Here is an 18,380-nt window from a genome sequence, read left to right as displayed (position 1 = left end):
AGCATGTCTTTCTGATATCAAATAATTTTCATTTTTTCAAAATCACAATATAATACAAATTTTATGACAAATTATAAAAATTTGATATTTTTCACATTTTGATATATAACAGTCCTCGAAGTAAATTATATAAATCTAATGATATATTCTTAAAGTGTATGTAGCAGGAGGAAAAGCCGACGGTCAATTGAAAATTTTGACCTTTCATATTGAAGATATGGATTTTTTCCCAAAAGACCTTATTTTTGTTTGGTGTTTTGGGGGAAAAAAAATCCATATCTTCAATACTGAAAGGTCAAAATTTTGAATTGATCGTCGACTTTTTATCCCACCTACATACACTTTAAGTATAAATCATCAGATTTATAAAGTTTACTTCAAGTACTGTTAAATATCAAAAATATCAATTTTTAATGATTTGCCATAAAATGTGTATTAAATTGCTAATTTCAAAAACCAAAATTATTTGATATCAGAATGACATTCTTCGTATTCAGAATGCAATTCGATATGTCTGATGTGCTCTAATGTCCCAAAATAAATACTGTCCAAACGTTCATACCCCAGCCCTTAAATAACATCATGTTAAAATATTTGAACCCAGCAAACACAGAAATGTTCTTAAAATTTTTTTTCAAAACATTTTAATAACATTTAAATGTCGGGTTATATAAAGGTCATGAAAACGTTTTTAAAACGTTATTGCAAATATTTTGGGCAAACATTTTTCACAAAATATTTTATCAACCCCAAAATAACATTCTGTTTAGAATGTTTTGTATCAAGTTTTCAAGAATGTTTTTGGAATGTTATCAAAACGTTTTTATGCCCTTTATATAACCCGACATTTAAACGTTTTCTGTAAAACATTTTTGTTTGCTGAGCAGTAGATTATCAGAAAATGTTTTTTAAGGTTATGAACCCGTTTTATACTCTTAATATACCTTTTATATAACCCGACATTTAAATGTTTTCTGACAACCTTTTATAACCTTTTGTCAATGATGTCGAAAACGTTTTGTGTTTGCTGGGTACAGTAGGATAAACCAGTCAATAATCTTATACTAAGTATATTAAATATTTCTGTAAAGAGTTGATATAATATTCATCTTTTTGAAGAAAATACAATATTTGAAGGAAATACAAGATTTTAAATAATTTTGAAAATCATAATAATATAATCATTATATACAAGATATGTTTGACGTCATTTTGGTTCACTTTATGTGACACGATCAAGAGGAATGAGTCAATAATATCAACAATTATGATTTGTGTTCCCTATTTATTCACACTTGCAATATACCGAGTATGGTCCTAGTTATAAAGTGATTCTTCAACTTTTAAAACACGGTCAAACATAAGAATGTATCACTTGTTTTTATCTATTAAACTCAAAACCAACATTAGTGATATTAGACTCATTCCTCCAGAGGGCACGGTGGCACAGCGGCAGTGGTAAAGACTTTGGCTCATAACCACCCATTGCTTGAGGCATGGGTTTGAATCCTTGCAGCGCCAACATGTTGTGCACTTGGAAAAGGCACTTTTCGTCACTTGCCTCACCCCTCCCAGATGCAATGGGGAGCTGTTCGTAGATAATTACAATCTAAATGCGAGAGGAGCTGCGCTTTGGTTGCACCCTGTTGAAGTGAAATAATTCCGATGTATCCTAGTGGCAGCGGAATAAATTGTTGCAGTGTGCTAACCAAGGCGAAATACACATGAAATCACAAACATATCGTTGGCAGAGTGCAACACTATCGTAAGTGCTGTAGAATGTAATAGCTGCCATTTGCAACATTTCAATAAATGTACTGACTTTTATTAACAAATAACACTAGAAAGAACACCCAACTACATGTACAGGTGACATCTTGGGGTTATAGTGGCTATCAGGAAAGTATACAGAACACTTTACAATGAGCATGATGAGGGGACTGTGCTGCAAACAATAGGTATTTTACAAAAGGCAGCTATTACATTCTACTGCACTTACGATAGTGTTGCACTCAGCCGACGATATGTTTTTAAATGTTTTTTTGATATGTCACACTATCATAAAATGTTCCATCTAATCAAACTGATAATTTCCCATATTTGCCTGATCAGACCACGCAGGATGCGAAGCTTGATCCATTTCTGGTGCAAACTGATTATCACCCCTAAGCCTATGTCCCATCCCACCGATACGTGCCTTGCATTCCGGACATGTGCTTTCTACAGTGGCGCCACCGCAGTCTCCTATTGCGTAGATATGGCCGTTAGGGCATTTGAACCAGTGACCTTGGGTCATACCCATTGCTTTGACGATGTTAACACGTTCTTCATCTGAAATGCTTAATCCACCTACACGCTTGCCGAGGCGCTTCAGTAATGTCTGCACTTCTTGTGATTTGTCATCAGTCAAGGGTAGGCCATTTGTAAGCATTCGTTTGACCTGTGAGTGGGAAAAAGAACAATTCAAATAAAAAGTTTTACCATTGGGCCAGAGGGGTCCCCCAAATTGCCCTGTGCATGTTTCTCTTAGCCCGACAACACCATGTTTTGGACCAAAATATGGTAAAATTACCAAATTTGTGCGCTTTACGCATATCATACTAGCCCTTTACATAGCAAAATTCACCTTCATTTTGAGCTAAAATTGTCTGAAATTAAAAATTTATTTCGCGCGCAAAGTCCTAGTAAGAACTGAACAAAATATGCTTATCTCCCTCTACTGATTTGCAATGCTTCTGCCACCACTGTCGATCATATACTAGGCCCCCAATTTGTAAACCAAACTTGGACTCTTAGGTGCACATGTCTCACGGTGAGTTGAGGCCTCCACATTTTGGTCTGGCCCAGGTAAATTCGGTCCTGCCTTTTAAGCTCTTTTAGCATCTCCTTAATCAGCTCTTATTTCATTTTCTCTTTTGCTTGGGCCCCTGAATCCTTGGGGCCCATGGACTTCGTCCACCCTGTCCCCCCGCTTGCTACGCCCTGTAACCAATCCTGGTTAAGGGGAAGGGGTGAAAATCTGATGCACTTCAAAAAAAAAAAAATGTTCAGGATTTACAGGCTGCACTCACACAAGAAAAAGAACCACATTTTAACTCCTGAATAATTGATCCTGGAACATTTCCATTGTCTATTGGTATTCATGAGCAGATGAGATTGAATCTCCATCCAAAAGATCACAGGTTTATATCATACAGTGGATTATTTCTTCAACCATTCATGCTTTATGTGAATTGTTAACACTATTTTATTAACACTTTCTTTTGTACATACCCTAGTAAGATCTGCACGAACTTCCAAATCATCCTGCCGTTTCTGCTCCTTGGCTCTGCACTCAATGATCACCATCTGCATCATCAGGGACAGTCTCTTCAACTCACAGCTCACATCCTCCAACTCCTGGTCACTCATCCGCATACGAGGTCGTATCAGCCAAACATCAAAGCCTTTCAGCTGCTGATGTATGCTGTTCCTGCTTGCCAGGTGATCTTCATGTGTGATCCCATCAGTAGCTTTCTCACGGATGATTGCTATCATGGACAGCAGATTGAGTAGGTTCTCAGCAAGAGTGACTTGTTCCAGTGTTGGAAGACCTGATATCAAGTTCTTCAGGTGGAACACTGCTGCTGAGCTTAACTTATTAAGATACTCGGCGCGGCTTAGTTTTGAAATCAACCTCGAACTTCTGGATTTAATTTCAGCCTCATCTCCAAACATCCGTTTCTTCACACCTTCAATGTCTGTCAGCATCTTTTTGATGATGTTACCATAGCGAAGATTTCTTCGGATGAATGTCTTGCACTTGGGACACGCTTTGAGCTGTATATCAATCTTCTCTCCTGTGACTGTCTGGTCAGCCATTTCCATCCAGCTGTCCAAAGCCTCAGCCTCTATCACATGGCCACAGTCTTCCAGTTGAACAAATCGAGCGTTTGGTTCATCTTCGTTGCCGAATAGTATATCTGTAACCTCCTCTTTGTCACATTTGCGACATTTTGTAGAACATGTTTCTCCACAGAGCCCTATGCAAGGGTGACCACATTTCTTCAGCTTCTTCTTACATGGCTCTGTGCACGGCTTTCGGTTACATGGCTCACTGCATGGATTAGTGCATTGGTGATGAAGACATTGCCATTCACACGGTTCCATACAAGGAGGACACGGATCGCCACACTTATTTTGACACTTGCTGTGGATGCATCTATTTTGGCATCGTTTCTGGCAAGGAGGACATGATTTTGTACAAGGCTCCTTACATGCATGGCCACAAACCAATGTGCGATCACATTTCTGTCTGCATTGCATGTGAAAGCGCCCTCGCTGACATTTCCCACAGGTTCCTATGCATTTGTGCCCGCAGAGAAGATCTACTCCACATGGATAAGAGCAGTCTTCCCCATCAGCTGAACATTTCATCATTGTCGTCTTGTGTCCACATGGTAGGTCAGAACGTAAGACTATTTCTTGACATTTAGTAGTACACTTTTCCCCACACTCATTCTTGCAAGGGTGGCCACATCTAGTCAGTCTTCTCTCACATGGATGGTGGCAGATGACTAGCATTGTGTCTTGGTGACATGGAACCATTGCTCGGTGCCCACAAGGCCGTTGTTTGTCCACTGGTTTAGTACACTTTTTTAAGCAATCTTGGTAGCAAGACTTGGTACAGGGATGTTTCCATGGACATCCAGAAACCACCTTTGTGCAAGGCTTCAGACACCTGTACTCTAGATGTTGTGGATCCCTCGGATGGCACGGCATAGAACAGGCATGGCCACATGGGAGTCTTGCCTCGCATGGTTTGCTGCATCCCCCTTCTGGAACTTTTGTAAAATCTTTCGGAAGGCTCACATCTGTAGCTGTTTCTGGATGATTATGACACACCAGTTTTAGTCGAGTTCCAAAGTTGCCATTGTTTTTCATCAAAGCAACAATATCCTTCCACAAATCACCTTTGCTTGCTAGAAGACCGAAATTACCGATGCAGAATAGTCCTTTCTTAGCTCGTGACAGTGCTACACACACTCGGTTAGCCACCTTCAAGAAACCAATACTGCCTTCCATATTGCTACGGACTAAGGAAAGAAGTATGATATCATTCTCTTCTCCTTGGTAGTTATCAACAGCACTCACACGGACACCTTTGAACAAACCTTTCTGCATCAAGTGCTTGAAGTTGAACAGCTGAGCAGTGTAGGTTGTAAGAATGGTTATCTGTCCAGGTGCGTACCCTTGCTGCATGAAGTAACGACAGAGAGAGACCAGAAACTCTGCTTCATGTTTGTTGGAGTGACTCTTGGTGTCATCTGCACTGGCTTCTGATTTGTCATGATCAAGAAAGAACACGTTGGTTCCTACTCCTTTGATGTTCTCAAGGAGTCTGACAGAGCTGTGGTCTAGTAGGTTAGGATAGAAATGCTTCAGCTTCATGATGCCAGATATTTCAGGTCTCATACGGTGCTGCTGGGTCAGCCTCTGACATGGCAAGCCATTGTTAACCATCCTCTCAAACAATGAGATATCAAGCTTGAAATCTTTCGCCAGTTCGTAGACAGTTGGATTGGGCCTCAGTTGTTGATGGTCACCTATCAGAATCAGCTGTTGACAGTCACTACTTAGTGTTGTGATAATATGAGACTCAAGGACTTCGGCAGCTTCTTCCACTACGATGATTCTGGGTTTGATCCTCTGCAGCAGAGATCGATACTTTGCGGCGCCAGTTGTTGTCATACCGATTACCTTGGCTCCATTCAAGATGGCTAAATCTTCTTCAGTTCTGATCTCTTTCAGTTGCCCTGCTAATCTTTCATATGTTTCCTGCTTTTCGTACAGTATCCCTGCTTGTCGTTCACGGTATTTACTCATCCAGTATCGGTACAACCGCCATCGTGTCATCATATCTGGAACAGTCCAAATATTTGTGATTCTTCTCGCCTGGAATTCAGTGAGTCTTTCCTTTGATTGGAGATTACGCTTTATGATCTGCTTGATGCGTGACTTTCGTTTGGTTGCTTGCTGCCATTCATATTCATTACCAGGAGCTTCCTCTTCACCTGTTTCCATTGCATCTGCATCTAAAGCAAACTCCTGTCTGGCATCATACCCTTTGACATGAATATCTCTGTCGGCGAAGTCTTGATCATCAAGCATTCGTTGCTCTTCAAGAACATCTGCTTCCTCATCTATTTCAATCTCCTCTGATGAATCTGGAGAATTGCCTTCTTCTTCCATATCAAACAATGGATCACTCTCATCCTTTGCAACATGGAAGTTCCCTATGAGGCCAAGCCAGGTCAACATCTTGGGTGCTGAAACTTCCCTTAAGTTCTTAGGTGGCGGGCAGAAGTCTATAAGGCTGTCATAATGAGACTCAATCATATATGGGCGTAGATTATCTTCATTCAGTACAGCATGTGTTGTCATGGCGATTCGTGTCTGTGCCACTTCCATAGGTTGACGACACTTTGCCATTGATGATAAGATATCACGAGTTCCTTCATGAATATGACGATGGACCTGTCTCCTCTTTCGTACGTCTTGTTTTAAGACATTCAGGTTGTATGACTTCAAAGCCTCACTTGCACTACGACCACCAATACGGACAATCCTTCTGTTCTGAAACTTCAGAATGCCTTCGAGAAACTGATCCAGGGCATGATTGGTAAAACACACCACAAGTAGAGGGCGTGTTTTAGCTTTCTCTTCATCTTCTTCATCCACATTATAGTCTTCATTGCACCACACTCGACTATTATGTAACAAAGCTTGAACGATCTTGAGGCCGATATATGTCTTGCCTGTTCCAGGTGGCCCTTGAATGACAGAGAGCTCCTTTGTGAGGGCCATTTTAACTGCTTCCATTTGAGAGCTGTCCAGATGTAGCTCTGCTTCTGATGGCCAGTGACTCCCCAAAATTCTTACTGAGCTTGCCTGGGTTGCTGCTCGTCGATTTCGACTACTCGCCACACCCAACCTTTTCATACTTCTTACAAGGCCTCCAAACATTCCATCATCTTGTTCATCATCTTCTTCAACGTTATCTGACAGCGTCGCTTCAGCCACAAGAGGACTCAAATCATATCTTACTGCTGGATTTTGGCGCAAATATTCAGGTGCATCAATACGTTTTGCAACTTCAATGATGTACTTTTGAAGAGGCAATGTCTGTCTTGTAATTTGTTGCAGACCTTCAAGAACATGGCGATAAGCTTCAAAGTAAGCAGATGTCTCGGCCATGACGAAAACCTCATCTTTAATCTCTTCCAGTATATCTCTGTTCTCAAACCTCAAATCCACAAATCCTTGCTCCAAATCTTCTGGCTTGCGATTGGCTACCGTTGCAAACAAGAATGTTTGAAAATCATCACTTGATAAACACACAAGTGAACCAAAAATAAGTCTCTTGGAAGATTGCCATCGAAGGCGTTGGAATTTGGTGTGGTCAAAGTGTACACGGTACATGATCCCATTCCACGAACACATTGGATATTCTATCTGTATGCGCCATCATAGATTCAGTATATCTTTTGGACGTTTATTTTGTTTACCTTGAGGCGCCCTCTTCATATCTTGATATTCTCTGATGCCAGATCGTAATGGCTCAACAAAATCTTCTCTAAGCAATCTGAATTGCACATCTAAGTAGTGATTCACATCTGTGTATCCTCCATCTACGACATTCTTTCTCAAGTAAGGTTTGACATCAGTATTGAAGTCACCGATAGTTGGAAAGATCGGTATTTGACGAAAGTCATCTGGTGGAGGTCCAGTGCTGCCAATCTGTTGCTGCCGACGTTGTTGTGGCTTGCTCTTTTGCTCTTCAGCTTCACGTTTCAATTCTTCCTGATATTCCACCAATCTTTGTAGTGTGTTCTTTATCTCCAGATCAAAGAGGATACCTCTCCCTTCCAAAGCTGGTACTGCAGCCTGCAGCAGAATCACCACAACAGTCACATGATTGACAGAGCTTGGAAGACGCTGGAGCATCGTCACAAGGATGGTGATGATATTTTGTACTTGCGTTGCTATAGTAGGAAGATACCTGTGATCAGTCTCGCTCATCATCTTGGTGACATATTGTGTCAGATGACGTGTGAAGAACTCCGAATCTTGATATACCTTAAAAAGAAGTGTATTCAGACTCTGAGATGATGATGCTGAGCTTTCACACACCCTACTTAACAAGTTAATGATTAAAGCCATCAAATCACGTCGGATATCCATCTCATTTAAAAGCTCCATGAACCCACTTTGCGTTGACGAAAGCTTAAAAACTAATTCGGAAGGATCCTCATCTTCAAGTAATGCCTCTAAACTCTTGTATCCAAGTCTTCGGGTGCGGCGAGGCTGTGGAGGACCGCGAGCCTCTCTTGATTGATTTGGAACATTTCTATCTCCACCATTGTCTGGGTTCCTGAAGAAATAGAACAAAACAGCCAACAAATATTGAATAACATGCCCGGGGGGGTACTCAAGTTTGGTTTTGGTAGGGACGTGCCGCTGAGAATTTGAAAGTGGACCCATAAATATACCAATTTTTCAAGAAATTTGGACCCATTTATATACCAAAAGTCAAAATTTTCGGCCGAATTTATCCCAAATTGTCTTAGTTTTTACAAATTTTCCCAAAATGTTGACAATTTTGGCTAGATTAAGGAAAAATTGGGCTAATTTCCGCAAAAATTGAGAAAATTTTGAAAAAAGGACCCATTCATATACCAAAATAGGCTTTGGAAAAGGGGTCATTGATATACCAAGAGGCTGAAAATGCTACCCATATTTGCGGCACGTCCCCGTATGGTCATTTGTACTGAGTCCCCCCCCCCCCCGGGATAACATGCCTCATGGTATAAACCCAAATGTTAACCCCTGTGAACTATACTACCTTGTCATGGCGAACTGGCAGCTCCACTGGGGAGGTAGCATGGGGAAATTCACAATCCCCAGACATCTTGCCCCCCCATAAAAAAACAAGAAATATAACAATCACCGGAATTTTTCAGATTTTTATGCAGATTTTTGACCCCCCTAAAATTCACTTTTACCCCTATGTCTATTGCACGATATATTTATCCGAGTGACCAATGAAAATACAGCTACTAAATATTTAAGCTCAATCCTCTTCAACTTTACCACCATTCTTACCATGCTGCTGATTGGCTCAATACATAATAATACAATAGTTTTAACCAATCAGCAGGAAGTATTCATGGTGTTAAATGGACATACCATTTTGAGGTTAAAATGCAGGCAGAAAAATATAAGTGGTGATTCACAGCAACTTCTCCCAATTGATCAATTTGTGATGGACATGAGTTGCTTCTAGTTGCTAGAAATAAAGTTTATTTAGGGGCTGTGCAATAATGATGAACCGTGAGGGAGGGTAAAATGGGGGGGGGGGGGCAACAATTTTTTGGCAGGCCAAGAGGGGTGCAATTTTTTGTAGGCTAAATGTAAATCGCCACCCCTCTCTCCCATTTCAATGTTGATGAAAGCACTTTTTCCATTGGGCTCTCCAGTCTCCCCAACATTGATTGAGGGGAATGGGGAGGGAAGAGGAAAGGGAAGGTATGTACTTCTCATCAAACATAGTTATACTAATTTCACTTAACTCTCAGAGCGGCAATGAAGAGTTCCAACATATTGTCAAGGTGTACCAACTATTAAATTCCTTGATTGTCCGAGGCGAGCATAAAATATGACATCTAAAATTCGTTTTTGTCTCATAACTCAACAACAGAATATCGTATGAACTTCATATTGCACACGATGTAGGAGTGGACCATGTGCTTTAGAATGAGTATAAAATTGTTGATAAATAAATTGGTTTATTTAGGAAGTGGTCACTGAAAGCATCTCCTATGCTAAATTACGTCATATTTAAGTATTAGGCTCTAAGCGGCAAAATATGCATCTAAATTTCGCTTTTGAACTCATAATTCTACAGCGGAATGTCATATGAACTTCATATTGCACATGATATGGGAGTATACCATATGCTTTGGAATCTTAATAAAATTGTTGATATAGAAATTGGCTATTTTTAGGGAGCGGTCAGTGAAACAACCCATACCCTAACCTACACGAATTTCATGATTAGTTCTCTAAGCTGTCGCGCGCAAAGTTAGTTTTTTGTGCTATATCTTAAAAACAGGAAGTCATATCAAACTGTTGTCACTCACAAGTTTTTGGTAGATACTCTCCTTTTGAAATGTGTTACAAAAAGTTTGACGGCAAAGAAATTTGTTTGTTTAGGGAGTGGTTATTGAAAACATCCACAATGCTGAGTTTTATATAGGACAAATAAACACGTTTTCTAACAATACACGTATATTAACACGCTGTTGCATATTTCTTCTTAATTATCATAATTATTTTAGCACAAATTGCTGTATACGAATATTTGGTTGTCCTAATTCAACGCCTAATTATTGTTGATAACAAATAATATAACAAAGTCAGGAATTGGTCATAAATCATTCATTACATAATTATGTATTAGTTATCTTCAGTAGACAGCATGATTCAATGCGTATACGTAACAGCGTAATAAGAACTTGAACTGTTAAATGTGCATTATCGTTGACCTCATCTTGTTTTGTTCTTTCTTCATTTATTTCCATAAATGATTGTTAATATCATTCACCATTTTATCTTTAAAAATATATATATTATAACTGTATTGATGAAAGAATAAAAGGTACAGTTTCCATTCATTTCAAACATGATGAACCGGTAATTTAAGTTATCAATAAGGAAACACCGAAATATAATATATAAATAAATCAAAAGACAAATATATTAAATCAAAGAAAAAAATAACAACATTGTCATTCAGATAAGTTTGGCCAAATTAAAAATTAACAATTCCAAAACAAGTAACATTTTGAGTGGGAAACAAAAACAAATCGCGCCAAGGTTTGAACCGTGGACCTCTCGATTACTGAAGCGACCTCTGCTACCATTAAGCTACGGATCGATGTGAAAATGGTCTTTCATTGTAAGTCATAATGATTGTCATCATAAAGTTGCTGTGTCATTCATGCAAACGGTATACTAAAACAAACGCTATTGAATTCAATAGCAATTGCACGGTAATCCATTATATCATTAGAAAAAAGAATAGACAAGTTTTTTTTTTTGATGGATTATCGAGGCATATCGTCAGTTACTGAGCAACGTCATTATATTTTGAGCTGTTTCTGTACACAATATGAATATATATCGTGGATTACCGAGTCAATTTGCAAAACTTCATGCAAACTTAATGCATAATTTATTCAGTTTACACAATAGTTACAGAAAAAAGTATTCAATACGCGTCATGGTTTAACATCTTTAACGTATTAGATTCAAGTCTTTATCACAGTTATGCGTAATAGTCCAATGGTGTGGTATGTGGCCCATGATCTGGAGGTACCGGGTTCGAACCCCGGGATTTTTTTTTTATCTCTTCTTGATAGAGTTCAACGCTATTCTCTCAATGATTAATACCATTAACAAAACCTTAGTATTTTGTTCAGTAGTTATTTTTTCTGTGTTGTCAAACTCTTGTTTTGAGCTAAAATGCATAATTTCACCATTATGCAGCTTATTTGGCCTTCGTCGGTTTTCACATAGCTTTACATGGTGTGCTACATATTTGCATTGTGTTTCTCGTAATTGAGTGAATATCGTACTGTACATTTGATAGAAGTGGAAACATATCATCATAAGAAAATGTGTCAAATTTGGTAGTAATACGTGCTTTTGTTTTAAAGATATGGACCAAAAACCAATTTTAGATGCAGTTTGCACCCATCACAAAATGTGTTTAATTTAGCATAGGGGAGGATTTCAATGACCACTCCCTAAATAAACCAATTTCTTTATTTACAAATTTATTATAATTCAAAGGCCTATAATCCACTCCCAAATTGTGTGAAATATGAAGCGCATGCGACATTCCGTTTTGAGTTATGAGACAAAAGCGAAATTTATATGAAATATTTTACATTCGCCTCGGACAATCAAAGAAATTAATGTTGGTACACTCGGGCATACTAAATGTAAATCGCCACCCCTCTCCCCCAGTTCAATGTTGATGAAAGCACTTTTCCATTGGGCTCTCCAGTCTCCCCAACATTGATTGAGGGGAATGGGGAGGGAAGAGGAAAGGGAAGGTATGTACTTCTCATCAAACATAGTTATACTAATTTCACTTAACTCTCAGAGCGGCAATGAAGAGTTCCAACATATTGTCAAGGTGTACCAACTATTAAATTCCTTGATTGTAGCTTATAAAACACACTCTAAAAAGGTTTAGAAATACACTACAGATATGTTCAAATATGCACAATTTCCTGAACCCTTCTTTCCTTACACTCGCATCATAATTAAATACATAGACCATTTAAAGTTTGCAAATTGAGAACCCAAGGGGGGGGGGGGCAAAGATTTCTTGGCAGAAATTTTACCTGGGGGTCATAATTATTGCAAAGATATTAATTTTGCCTGTCCCAGGAGCAAACTGTCCATCCAAAATGACAGGTGGTTAATAGATAACACCCTGCTTGCACCTGCTGGTTAAGCATAAAGCCTGAAAGCTGCTGAGAATATACACCTACAGTTTGTCCTCTCTGAAGTACATAGTGACAACGCGCGCGTATACAGCGTGTAAACAGTGCGTAGTGCTGCGTCTCTGCAGCAGGTATGCGTACCTTCAATGTCGGCACAATGCGCACGTCTCAAGATCGGTACTTTGCACTTCAGAGTAGACTGACTGTAAATATTCAGACCACTTACCCTTGCTGGTTTGGATTTGATTGCCCTCTCCCACCCCTGCCACTACGTCCTCTTCCACCTGGTCTTCCTCCTCTTCCTCCTCTATGTGCATCTCCTGGCTGTCGATTTGGACTCCCACTCCTATTTTCACCATCTGCTGGATTTCTAAAATGAGAAACATTTGGCAACAAGGGGAATTGAGTCACATGTCGGCCCTGGACGAAAATGAGTTTTACACATGTTTCTAAAATGGACATTTGGAGCTTTCAGAAACTGATAACCCCATATTGATACGACTTTTCTTTTCAAAAATTTTGGGGGAAATTCTGATAATCTCTCAACGTTTTCATTTTTTCAAATTTTTGAACATTTTTTATCAACTTTTATATCTTGACCCAAATTTTTGAACATTTTCTATCAACTTTTATATCTTGACCCAAATTTTTTTCCCAGTCTCACTGAATGACCCCTTTTTTTAGAACCTTCTCACTGAAAGACCCCCTTTTTCGGTGTCTAGGCTCTCACCGAAAGACCCCTAGTTTCGAACTGCTGTCCGCACATCCCGTCACTTCCAAAGTCAGTGCCCCGCCCCAGACGCTGTTGTCATTTCCATGCAGCAACAGTCAATATCGTAAGCAATTAAAACAGACATGTAATGGCAACACTGCCCGGCTGTTAGGGTGAAGGGCAACTGGGTGAAACATCAATGCTAAGTGTGGTGTGAATGCCCTGATGTCCCCTTTGCACTGCCCCTATTTGACAGGGGAGGGGAACTGGGGAAAAGCCCAAGACTGAGGGGCCCCCTTTGTGCCACCACTATTTGATAAGGTAGGGGCAGCTGTGGGGCAAATGCCCATATACCCCCTTTGCACCACCCCTATTTGAAAGAGGGAAATGGGGAAAGATGCAGAGATGCCAACATTACCATCCAGAAAATAGGGAGGATTCAAACAAAAAAGGAAGGTTGCCAAAATTACATGCAACTTCAGTGACATATAACTTGTCAGAAATAGGGAGGTTGCCAAATTTGGGTGTCAAAAATGGACAAAAATGTTTCCAAAAATAGGGAGTCTCCCTCTAAAATAGAGAGGGTTGCCATCTCTGCCGATGCCACCTTTGTGTTGCCCTTTTTGACAGGAAGATGGGTAACTGGAAAAATATCTGATGGGGGAAACTGGGGTAAAGCCTTGGACTGAGGGGAAAAATGCCCACTTCATGCAACCACTGTCATCTTTCTTTTTTGTTTTTCTTTCTTTCTTTTCCTTGAAAATTGATGGGGTCTCTTTCACAACTTTTCTCTGCATACATGTAGTCATTTCCATTAAAAATTAATTGCACAAAGAGGCAGCTTCCCCCATGTGAAAACCCAATTTTGTCAAATGTTTCCCTCTTAAAAGTTGCCATGCCCCCTTGTCCCCCCCCAAAGTACTTCACCTCACCTCTAACCATCTCCCCATGTGAGAACCCAATTTTCATCAAACGTTCCCCCCTTATAAGTTGCCTTGCCCTCCCCCATCCCTTTGCCCCCCCTTCTGAAAAAAGTCCTGGCTACACCACTGATCAAAGTTGAAAAACAAAAATAAATTTACCCTGACTGGTTTTGATTTTGCCGTCTTCGTCCTCCTCTGGTTCCTCCACGTCCTCTTCCTCTTGGTCCCCGATTCACTCCATGTGGTTGGTTTGCTGAGTACAGGACAAAATTCATAAAAAATAATTTGATTTTCTAATGTTTTATTCCCAAAATTTCAGTAGATTCCAATATTTTGCGTTTGCAAGTTATGCATGATTATGTGTATATAAACTTGCTCCAAATGGCCACTGTGTTAAATTACATTATGATATACCAGAACGTAAAGTTCAAACTATACAACATCTTTGCTTTACAAATTATCTGCAAGAAATATTTGTACCGGTAACGTACATAAACATTATGTAGCCAGAGGTTTCTAGTGATATATATGAAAATCTCAACTTTTTTGGAGAAAAGTGGGGAATAAATGGGATGAGGCTGCTGTGGATCACAAATTGTCCCTTTAAGTCAAATTTTGAAATTTAACATCCACCTGTATATTCTACAGATTAGGGGATTTCAGATTTCAGTACATGCTTAAAGGGGGGGGGGGGCAAAGATTTTTGTCAGGCTGAAAGGGGGGCAAGCAATATTTGGCAGGGCAAGAGAGGGGAAAAGCATTTTTTGGCACACTGTTTTGAAATAAATTATCATATCCTAAGTTTTTGTTTTTGAAGTTGAAAAATAATATAACATGAATTATGTGGTCAACAAGAGAAAATTACGATACTGGAGAGGGGGCACATGCAGCATGCCCCCTAATCGATTGCAAAATTTATAAAATCTCATAGGAAATTTTCCAAAAAATGGCTCAGTGCCCCCCCTCCGCAATATGACCACTGTCCCATGCTTCAATTTCTAGAAGTAGGTATGCAAATGGTCAAAATATAGAAAAGCTGAAAAATGCGGATCTCAGTCACAGAACAAAGTATTCTAATCTTAATACATAGCTAGGCCTAGGTGAAGGTGAAATAAATTATTTGCTAGTACCCCCGGCTAGTACCGGTAATTTATATCATACACTATTTTTGATGCAATTGTAAATTGCAGAACATTTTCATCAGTGTGTTTTTTTTCCGATATAAACAATATGATATGGCCTATGATTTAACCTTCCATGACATTGACATTTTAACATCAACAAAAATCAGACATTCAGTTCTCAAAACATTTCTATCGACAACTAATGAAATTTAAAAAAATGATTAATATGGCGCTTTAGGTCCCTAACGTACGTTTTGATATATATTGCATTATGGAATATAATTCATGAATGCTTACCTGACATTATGATGAACTATAAATGTATGCGTTGGCTCAGTACAAAACTAACCATTTACTCTCATCATACATGAAGAACGATTCATGAAAGCTTATCTCAAAATATCATGAAGTTTGAACCCGTTCTGATCCCTCCAGACCGTTTCTCGTTGCTAGTCTGTTTCTCTTACAGAGCGAGTTGAATCTGATCTGTATTCAATAATTTGTTTCTCAAAAGGTATTGCAACAATGAATGCGGAAAAGAAAATTCTTGGGATTTAGCCAGATAACGGTGAAACAATATGGACGATTGCGGCATCGATGTCTAAAAATAGCATTCTGCATAAACATAGACCGGGAATCCCCAACTCATGAAATTCAATGTCTAGTCACTAGTCTTGCCACAAGACTCGGATTGTTTGCCTGGGTTCAAAGTGCAGCTGCCACTGTCGACACCGCACCGCAACGCTGCAATTACTAGTCTTGTTACAAGACTCGTCTCCGATTATTTCTGGATACTAAGTCGGCATCGGGGTAATTTCATTTGTTGAAACACAGATTATTACCTTCTAAATCTGTGGTTGAAATGTTCTCCTTAATTTTGCGGAATTAAAAATTAACTTTTTTTAACGGTATGTAATAAAAATATTTTAAACTTTAGTTTGTTCTTAAATGAATAAGATTCCCTTATATAAAAGGGAAAAGTTCAATTTCAAATAAATAAGTTCATAATAAAAGGATTTCTCGAAGTTAGACTATAGACATAAAATAAGCAATTTGTGCGCTGCATGTCTTTGTCTAGACTATGCCATAGTCGATTTTTGATAAAATGGTGCGTGACCAAAGAGAGTTTATTTTGGTATTTTCTTACTTTTCATACAAACTGTTTTGGAAACCTCTAAAGGAAGCTTGCTATCTACTCAATATAGCAAAAATGAAGTGAAAAGGCATACTATCTTTTCAAATTCTCATTGGGGATGATCAAGAAAGTTTGTATTTTACCTTTATATCAACTTTATTGTGAAAAACCTGCATGCTGTCTGTCTACTGAAGATAGTCAGATACTGAGATAGTCCACATAATCAGTTTTCCGTCAATTAGAACCGAAAAATGGTCTTTGGTGTGAGGGGACAAATGTGTGGTTGGAAATGTGTGACCAGGAAAAGTTTATTTTGGTATTGCTATTTATAACCATGATGATCGGGCTAAGTGAGGTTCATGTGTTCATGCGCGTATTTTTTTGGGGGGGGCGGGGCTTTGGGGCGCCAGCCCCCCGGGGTAAAAGCAGGGGGCGGCCAAAACGAAGGGGTGGCGGAAGACGAAGGGGCGGCAAAAAACAGGGGCGGCAAAAATGATGGGGCGGCACAAGAATTAGTAAAGAAAAAATGGCTGAAAATTTTTGAAAAAGTATAAAATTTGTTGAAAAAATGGTAGTATAAAAAATTTAAAAAAATTACATTAAAATGGGTTGCTTTTAGGTCGTTAGCGCGTAAAATAATTGGGTCAACCTTTTCGGGCTGTTGCGGAAGGGGCGGCAAAATTGAATTTTCTTCAGCCCCCGGGGTTGGAGCGGCCACGGTACGCCACTGGTGTTGATAATGATCTGGGGGAATTAACAGAGACTTGATGAATTTACGATGAAAATACAAAGTTGATGTTACTTGATTTGTGTATGTTATTTTAGTGGCCTTCTTCTTCAACTTCCAAAACTTAACTATCCTCTCAAAACACATTTCTTAACCCACATCACTTACATCCAACTTAACCATCCAATCATCATAATTATAGGAAACCATCACTTTCCTAGAAGAACTCATCTCTGTTGTTTTATTTACCATGATACATTAGACCTTGCTTGTACTATTAATCTTAAGGGGTGGGTATGAACGTTTAGGGAAAATGATTAAAAATTGATATTTTTGATATTTAACAGTAGGCCTACTCGAAGTTAGCTTTATAAATCTGATGATTTATACTTAAAGTGTACGGTATGTAGGTGGGATAAAAAGCCGACGATCAATTGAAAATTTTGACCTTTCGTATTGAAGATATGGATTTTTTTTCCCAAAACACCAAAAAAAATTAGGTCTTTTTGGGAAAAAAACCCCGATATCTTCAATATGATAGGTCAAAATTTTCAATTGATCGTCGGCTTTTCCTCCCAGCTACATAAACTTTAAGAATATATCATTAGATTTATCAAATTTACTTCGAGGACTGTTACCGTATATATCAAAAATGTGAAAAATATCAAATTTTAATAATTTGTTATAAAATTTGTATTATATCGTGAATTTCAAAAAATGAAAATTATTTGACTTCAGAGACATGCTTCGTATCGCGTATTCAGAATGCAATTCGATACGTCTGAGGTGCTCTCATGTCCCACAAAAAATACTGTCGAAACGCCATAACGCTCATTCTAGAACCCTTAAGAAATCATGCAAAACAACATTATGAATAGGCCTATACAATTTTGTACTCGGAAAATGATGAAAGTAACATTTGTTCTCTGAACGTCATCAGGGCGATGGCCTAGATTGTGGTTGTTCATAATCACTTAAAAAATTCCTAAACTAAAAGAATGTCGATGTCATAATTATGCCAGGTAAGTCATGAGAACCAAAGTTGACTGACCATCGTGATTATTACTCATCAATCATCAAGGTTGCAAACATAGGAAAACATAATATGTTATATATTTCTAAAACATGTTAATTGACTATACAAAAAAAAATCATTATCATAATCAATTAATATACAAAGCAAAACAAAACAAAAACCCGAA

General features: G+C 38.8%; 1 protein-coding gene across 1 annotated transcript; it reads right to left on the bottom strand.

Moving 5' to 3' along the window:
* Window positions 1–1,184: 1,184 nt before the first annotated feature.
* On the bottom strand, window positions 1,185–15,915 carry LOC140135646 (NFX1-type zinc finger-containing protein 1-like). Its single transcript, XM_072157220.1, is given in 5 exon segments — window positions 1,185–2,440; window positions 3,274–8,413; window positions 12,784–12,927; window positions 14,352–14,445; window positions 15,614–15,915. Coding segments are annotated over 5 exon segments (5,751 nt in total). The 5' UTR covers window positions 15,621–15,915; the 3' UTR covers window positions 1,185–2,074.
* Window positions 15,916–18,380: the final 2,465 nt, after the last annotated feature.

The sequence above is a fragment of the Amphiura filiformis genome, chromosome 16 (assembly GCF_039555335.1).
Source record: "Amphiura filiformis chromosome 16, Afil_fr2py, whole genome shotgun sequence".
Lineage (NCBI taxonomy): Eukaryota > Metazoa > Echinodermata > Ophiuroidea > Amphilepidida > Amphiuridae > Amphiura > Amphiura filiformis.
Note: the sequence above shows the minus strand (reverse complement) of the source record. Positions and strands in the feature narration are given on the sequence as shown.